Source organism: Rutidosis leptorrhynchoides, chromosome 1 (assembly GCF_046630445.1).
Source record: "Rutidosis leptorrhynchoides isolate AG116_Rl617_1_P2 chromosome 1, CSIRO_AGI_Rlap_v1, whole genome shotgun sequence".
In the NCBI taxonomy this organism is placed as follows: domain Eukaryota; kingdom Viridiplantae; phylum Streptophyta; class Magnoliopsida; order Asterales; family Asteraceae; genus Rutidosis; species Rutidosis leptorrhynchoides.
Genome location: NC_092333.1, coordinates 275,196,885 through 275,204,896, shown reverse-complemented (window position 1 = coordinate 275,204,896; position 8,012 = coordinate 275,196,885). Strand labels below are relative to the sequence as shown.

The 8,012-nt window shown below is 36.1% G+C and overlaps 1 protein-coding gene across 1 annotated transcript; it reads right to left on the bottom strand.

Moving 5' to 3' along the window:
• Nucleotides 1–7,139: 7,139 nt before the first annotated feature.
• On the bottom strand, nucleotides 7,140–7,756 carry LOC139897881 (uncharacterized). The gene is made up of 2 exons (XM_071880595.1): nucleotides 7,600–7,756; nucleotides 7,140–7,480 (listed from the first exon to the last, which is right to left on the bottom strand). The coding sequence occupies exons 1-2, from the start codon at nucleotides 7,754–7,756 to the stop codon at nucleotides 7,140–7,142; spliced, it is 498 nt and encodes a 165-aa protein (XP_071736696.1).
• Nucleotides 7,757–8,012: the final 256 nt, after the last annotated feature.

Below are 8,012 nucleotides of genomic sequence, written 5' to 3'. Positions count from 1 at the left end.
ATTTTTCTCATTTTAGCTACGTGAAAATTGGTAACAAATCTATTCCAACCATAACTTAATCAACTTGTATTGTATATTATGTAATCTTGAGATACCATAGACACGTATACAATGTTTCAACCTATCATGTCGACACATCTATATATATTTCGGAACAACCATAGACACTCTATATGTGAATGTTGGAGTTAGCTATATAGGGTTGAGGTTGATTCCAAAATATATATAGTTTGAGTTGTGATCAATACTGAGATACGTACACACTGGGTCATGGATTGATTCAAGATAATATTTATCGATTTATTTCTGTACCTCTAACTGTGGACAACTAGTTGTAGGTTACTAACGAGGACAACTGACTTAATAAACTTAAAACATCAAAATATATTAAAAGTGTTGTAAATATATTTTGAACATACTTTGATATATATGTATATATTGTTATAGGTTCGTGAATCAACAAGTGGCCAAGTCTTACTTCCCGATGAAGTAAAAATCTGTGAAAGTGAGTTATAGTCCCACTTTTAAAATCTAATATTTTTGGGATGAGAATACATGCAGGTTTTATAAATGATTTACAAAATAGACACAAGTACGTGAAACTACATTCTATGGTTGAATTATCAAAATCGAATATGTCCCTTTTTATTAAGTCTGGTAATCTAAGAATTAGGGAACAGACACCCTAATTGACACGAATCCTAAAGATAGATCTATTGGGCCTAACAAACCCCATCCAAAGTACCGGATGCTTTAGTACTTCAAAATTTATATCATATCCGAAGGGTGTCCCGGAATGATGGGGATATTCTTATATATGCATCTTGTTAATGTCGGTTACCAGGTGTTCACCATATGAATGATTTTTATCTCTATGTATGGGATGTGTATTGAAATATGAAATCTTGTGGTCTATTGTTACGATTTGATATATATATAGGTTAAACCTATAACTCACCAACATTTTTGTTGACGTTTAAAGCATGTTTATTCTCAGGTGAATACTAAGAGCTTCCGCTGTTGCATACTAAAATAAGGACAAGATTTGGAGTCCATGTTGGTATGATATTGTGTAAAAACTGCATTCAAGAAACTGATTTCGATGTAACATATTTGTATTGTAAACCATTATGTAATGGTCGTGTGTAAACAGGTTATTTTAGATTATCATTATTTGATAATCTACGTAAAGCTTTTTAAACCTTTATTTATGAAATAAAGGTTATGGTTTGTTTTAAAAATGAATGCAGTCTTTGAAAAACGTCTCATATAGAGGTCAAAACCTCGCAATGAAATCAATTAATATGGAACGTTTTTAATCAATAAGAACGGGACATTTCACAAGTAATCAAAACTACTTTCTATGTTGGATTATCGAACCGAATATGCCCCTTTTTAGCTTGGTAGCCAAAGAATTAGGGAAATGTCCCCTAATTGACGCGAATCCTAAAGATAGTTCTATTTGGCCCAACAAGCCTCATCCGAGTACGGATGCTTTAGTACTTCGAATTATCATATCAGATGAGAGTCCCGGAATGATGGGGATATTCTATATGCATCTTGTTAAGGTCGGTTACCGGGTGTTCAACATATGAATGAATTTTTATCTCTATGCAGTTTGCGAAATGCCTGATATGAGATGTATATTTATGGAAAAAATGAAATCTTGTGGTCTATTATTATGATTTGATAATATATAGGTTAAACCTATAACTCACCAACATTTTTTTTGACGTTTTAAGCATGTTTATTCTCAGGTGATTATTAAGAGCTTCCGCTGTTGCATATTAAATTAAGAACAAGATTTGGAATCCATGATTGTATGATATTGTGTAAAAACTGCATTCAAGATCTTAGTTCGATGTAACATATTTTTATTGTAAACCATTATGTAATGGTCGTGTGTAAACAGTATATTTTTGATTATCATTTCTTGATAATCTACGTAATGCTTTTTAAACCTTTATCGATAAAAATAAAGGTTATGGTCATTTTAAAAATGAATGCAGTCGTTGAAAAACGTCTCATATAGAGGTCAAAACCTCACGACGAAATCAATTAATATGGAACGTTTATAGTCAATATGAACGGGACATTTTAGCGGCGCGGCCCTTCTATGTCGCGGTGCGGCAATAGCCGCGGTCAGGGACTGATCAACCTTGTCACTTTTACGAAAAATGGTTGCTATGCTACACACCTCCGATTCACATGTAACTTGTTCTAACATGCTTATATATGATTAAAAACCTCAGAAAAATAGTTCGGGACCCGACCCGAACGTGTTGATTTTTTCGTTGACTTTGACTTGACCAAATTTGACTTTTGTCCATACTTAACCAATACTTGTTTAAACCATTCTAATCTTCTTGTATACTTGATTCTTTCATGATACCTGACAACTTGATTCACATGCTAAATAATCGAGTCGTGATGAGCCATAGGACTAATTGAACAACTTTGACCAACCGTGTTCACCGTTATTGATACAACCTACTTGTTTAGGTCAAGACTAGCAATTGTTCTTGCACACGTTTACTTGCGAAGTACTTTATTACTCGTGCACTCAAGGTGAGATCATAGTCCCACTTTTACTCTTCTAAACTTACATTTGGGATGAGAAAACATAAACGTTTTGTTTTACAAAGTGAACACAAGTACGGAAACAAACATTCTACGTACGATTTAGAATAAAATCCTCAATTCGATTATACACTTGCCGGGTGTAAGCGAGAACTTATGTTGTATGGCCATACGGGTTTGACAAACCCTCATTCGGACGGTTCGCTACCGTTATTGGATGAAATATATTTTCGAGAAATAGTGTATATTCTAACACTATTGTGATGGGGTTCTATGGATGGAAAGTTAATCCTTGATAATTGGGTGCTCGTGATAACAAATTTTAGAATGGTTTACTATTATTTCAATGTTATAAATCTTGTGGTTCATTTGTACTTACTTACTTACTTACTTAAACCTATGATTTCACCAACGTTTTCATTGACAGATTTCTATGTTTTTCTCAGGTCCTTGAATGTTTTGTGATACATGCTTCCGCTCATTATTTTGATCTTGCATTGGATGTCGAGTATATATGCATACATGGAGCGTCTTTTGGCTACTTTTAAATTGTGTCGCATAGGTTTCATTTGTACTTATAACGTTGTAACGTAACTTGTGGTTGAACTATTCTTGTAAAGTTTGAAACAATCTTTACATTTGAAATGAATGCGACATATTTTTTTTTGGTCAAACGTTATTTTAAATACTTACGACCACGTAATGGGACCGAGGTAGACGGCGCCGTCAATGACGATTTTGTCGGGTCGCTACAAATGAAAGATCTTGTTTAGTATTTATTGATGTCTAGGAGGGAATGGTGACGTGGCACATGTCCCTTTCATGGTTGTAACGAACTTTGTCAATCCCGAGGGGTGACATGGCACATGTCACTTTCGTGGGGAATAACAGATCCTAACGAACTTCCCTAGATTTACGGGCTGACGTGGTATGCAACTTACTTGCATGCTTACTCCGTCGTTAGGTAATCGTTCCGGGAGGAAGTGTCTACTCCGGGACAGTGCACTTTCTCCGGGACAGCGTGCTTGTCCCGGGAGAATATCTTCGTGCTGGGATGGAACGCCATATCGGTACTGACGGCAGGTTAGTTCCGGTTAAGGCATCAAGGTGCTCTCAATCTAACCGGGAAGGTTATGCTTTCTACTTTGTTCCAAGTGTTTCTTCACGGTTATGATTATCACGACTGGATGTATGATGCCAGTTATGTGTATGTCATCCGGGTTCTCGGTTTTGCCATTTGTCCGGCATAGTGAAGTTTCTGAGATGACATCAGGCGGACGTCGGGAAACGAAGTCCGTATTCTGGGACACGCGGTACCGGGTAAGATTTTTGCCGAGATGCTTTCCTGTTTTTGAGACAGATCATTATGCGTATCATTATCATCCTTTTCCATTGGCAATTTCAGTTTCACGCCGTTCGGAGTCGCTTAGAGGCCTAAAATCTCGAAATAAACATCGTAATACATGTTTCAAAGACAATACAATGATCGGCGGCTTGTACGAGCATACGACCCTAGCTGATCGGGCTAGAGTTTACCGATAGTCCTTCCTGTTGAATCAGTACACAGACAACATGATATGAACCAAACCTCCCTTGGATTGGTTGACCTCATATGGACTACAACCTCCCTAGGAATGGTTGAAAGTCCCCAGCCTCCCTAGGAACGACTGGTGTCAAACACAGTACGCACATAATATCACACAATCACAGTAAGCATGCAATCTTCTAACTAGCATGACAACCATTATCTAAACATGGTAATAATATCACAATAAAGCATGGTAATAGAATAAATCCCAGTAGTGGGGCATGCTACTTAAACTCTATCCAGAGATAGACCCACTCACCGATTACCAGCAACATCTTAGTTATCTAACTTCTAAGCTTCTTCCTTGTTCTTATTGCCTGAGAACAATAAAAACCAAGTTAATATAGTGCTCTAATAAAAATTAGATACACGGGCAACATAAGGGCTAAAAACGAGCTTTTCACAAAATTTTCCCAAAAAAGACAAACTGTCCATCTCGGTAGTCTGTCTTTCTACAGTCGGTTGACTGTCTAGACAAATGGCCTACTGACTAGAGACAGACAACCTACTTTCTTTCAAAATACAAACGCCCGACTGAGTAGACAAACGGCCTACCAGAGACAAACAGTCGAACGATTAGAGACACTCGGTCGATTATGTTCTTGAACTGCAGCAGCAACAACAAACTTACGGGTTTTTCCCCAAAATCACCAAATCTCGATCCTGGACTCGATCTTGACCATAAAACCCAACAAATGTTGTTTATAAATCATCATAAAACATAAACCCAAAAGATTTTAGCACAAACAACATCAAATTCCAACAATTTGACATCAAACCTCATTTTGACAAAACCCTAACTTTAAAACCCATTCTGACACAGATTCAAGCATGAATTAACACAAATATTACCTTGTTTGAACTCTTGAAATCGTTACACACTGATTTCAAACACGATTCAACATCAATGATTAAGATTGGAAGATTAGGGTTTTAAAGGTGGGAGGATGTTAGGTACGGGGTGTTTGGTGAATATTCTGAAAAATGATAAAAATGAAGCAGTTCCCTTACTCATATTTGGGTTAAAACCTCGTACCCCACATCACACGATTATTTATCAGTTATATCTTTCGTACCTCGTTAGGCGGCCCTAACGGAGTCCAAATTAAATAAACAAACTGTTCTGTGACCCTTGTCACAAACTGGCCTCAACACAACATTTAAATAATATAAAGCACTTAAACAAAGTAACATCACATAAGACTCGACACAAGCCCAAAGGGCAAAATGGTGCACTTACAACCAGCCTAGGTTTCAGTCTGTTACAAAGACCGTTAGAGGTTTAGCATTTACGAAACTATTAACTGTTAAGATTTTACATGTTTGTGTCCAAAATAAGAAAATTAAAAGTTTCGTTCCCTCTTGATGCCTAAACCAATCAGCCCAATGGTGTGTTTGTGTATTATTGTTAAACTTATAATTAGATACGGATTCTGTTAAATCACAAAACATAAAACTGCAGCATTCCCTTTTTCCCTAAGCTAGTCGACGACCCCAAAACCCCCACCATCATCATCGACATCTTCATCTTCCTTTAACACCTTGATTACTTCTCCAATCTCAAATTAAATTACATATTTGTGATCCTTGTGTGTAGAGCTTTCTATTTCACCGTCCAATTTTGTGATTAGGGTAAGGTCTAAGAACCCTAATTTTTATTTTTCTTCAATTAAATAGTATAATCAATGGTAGTGCTCGTGTCCATGCTTGTGTGATGTGTTTTAGTCATTAATTTGTCCGAAAAGGGTTTTGTCATTAAATCGTGAATTTAATATTTAACCTACTGCTCAAATTCTACACAAAATGAGCAGAATTCATTCAGATGATTATGACGAGCCAATACAATCAAAGATGCTGAGTTGTTAGCAAGAAATATATGAAGCTACTAATGAGTTACATATGGTATGTTTGTTAGTAGATCAAGATACTGTAACTTTTGAAGAAGCCATAAGAAGTGAAAAGTGCATGGAAAGCAGCCATGAATGAAGAAATAGCAGCCAATTAGAGAAACATTACGTGGGTTCTTGCTGACTTGCCAAATGAACATCAACCCATTGGGGTTAAATGGGTATTTAAGAAGAAAAAGAATGCAAAGGGTGAAGTTGAGAGATACAAAGCAAGCAAGGCTCGTAGCAAAGGGTGATGGTCAGAAACCCGGAATCGATTACGATGAAGTTTTTGCATCGGTTACACGTATGGAAACTATACGATTACTTATCTCTCAAGCTGCACAATACAAGTGGCCGATTCTATCAAATGGATATTAAATCAGGCTTTTTAAATGGTGTACTTGAAGAAGAAGTATATATAGAACAACCTCCAGGTTACTTGAATGCTGGGAAAGAATGCTTGGAATCATGAAGGATGGAAGAGATTTGAGCTTAAGGAATTTGATAATGTTTAAACTCAAAATGCAGACTACTTAGTGTCAGCGTTTATGTCCCATGTGTTAGTATGTTCAGTTTTATTGTTTAAGTGTCATGTGCAGTAGCATGTTCATGTGATCATGCAGTTTGTCAGTTTTTTGTTATGTTAAATAAGTGGGATAGCAGTTACCGACTAAGGAGGAGTAGAAGTAATTAATGTCTGTTGTAAGATACATCATGTTTTCAAACCGTAACAATTTCTGTGCACTTACACAATTACAATCAGAAATCAACAGCAATATACAACACAATCACTACCAATTATAAGGTTACTAACAGTATGTTTATAGAAGTATATGTTTATAATTTAACATCTCATTTTCTTTTTATGCGCCCAGTATATATAGATATACTATATCCATTACATCATGTGCGCTTGTGTGCTCGTTTCTAGTGTACAGTAATTTATTTCAAACAACAAATTCTATATATTGTAATGAGCTGCCTGGAGTAGCAGATGCACACACACATGACAGATAAACTCAGAGAAAAATATCAAGGTCCACAACTTATAACTGTTGTGACTTGTGACTCTTAACTAATAATTACATTGAGTTCCCTAATTTCCTTGTGTTAAACGCGTGTGAATGTTTATGATTTAAATGGATCCTGTGGGTGGAATAAGTGCGAATTCCATTCCCTGAAGACGACGACTTTATTCTAGTTGAAGCTTTGTGATGATTACTTGTTAAAGCTCTGTGACAAGGAGATTTTTTGGGTACCCGAAGAACTCTAACAAGGCATTCGTTTTTCATATTTGGAATTGCATGAAGATGGGAAGGAAGATCAATCACAAAATCCCCATACGCATCCGTTTTTCCTCTTACCCAATTTGATTTATTTATTTTTCTGTTCGTATGACGACATGATACGCCCACAGATGCACCTGCACACATACTTATAAAAGCAAATTAACATTCATATATCATCAAATATAAGTATTCTTGTACTTCATATATATAAAGATGCATATATAGTTAAGGAATGTTTTTGTTATGTATATACCAGAGATTGGATGTGAAGCAAGGGGAGTATTCATATCGCAAAATAACGTCCCAGTGACCAACACCGTAGAGAGCTTATCTTCTCCGTATCCAGCTGCTAGTCGTATCAACTCATGATCAAATCGGTTAGCTGTCGTTGGACCTCCAAATAACGCCATCATTAACATTATATAACCGATCATCATCATCATTATGATCTTAATTAATTTGATTTGAACTTTTGGTATGTATTTATTGTTACTTGTTGATAGGTAAAGAGTAGAAAACTTTGAATGTGAGGAGATAAGCTACCGTCTTGCATTGCATTGCATTGGATTGACATGTTTCATTTATACTACTACATTTTGCATCATCTAGTATTTCACCTTTCACATCAAAATTACATTCTTACCCTTTATAAAGCTGTATATCTTT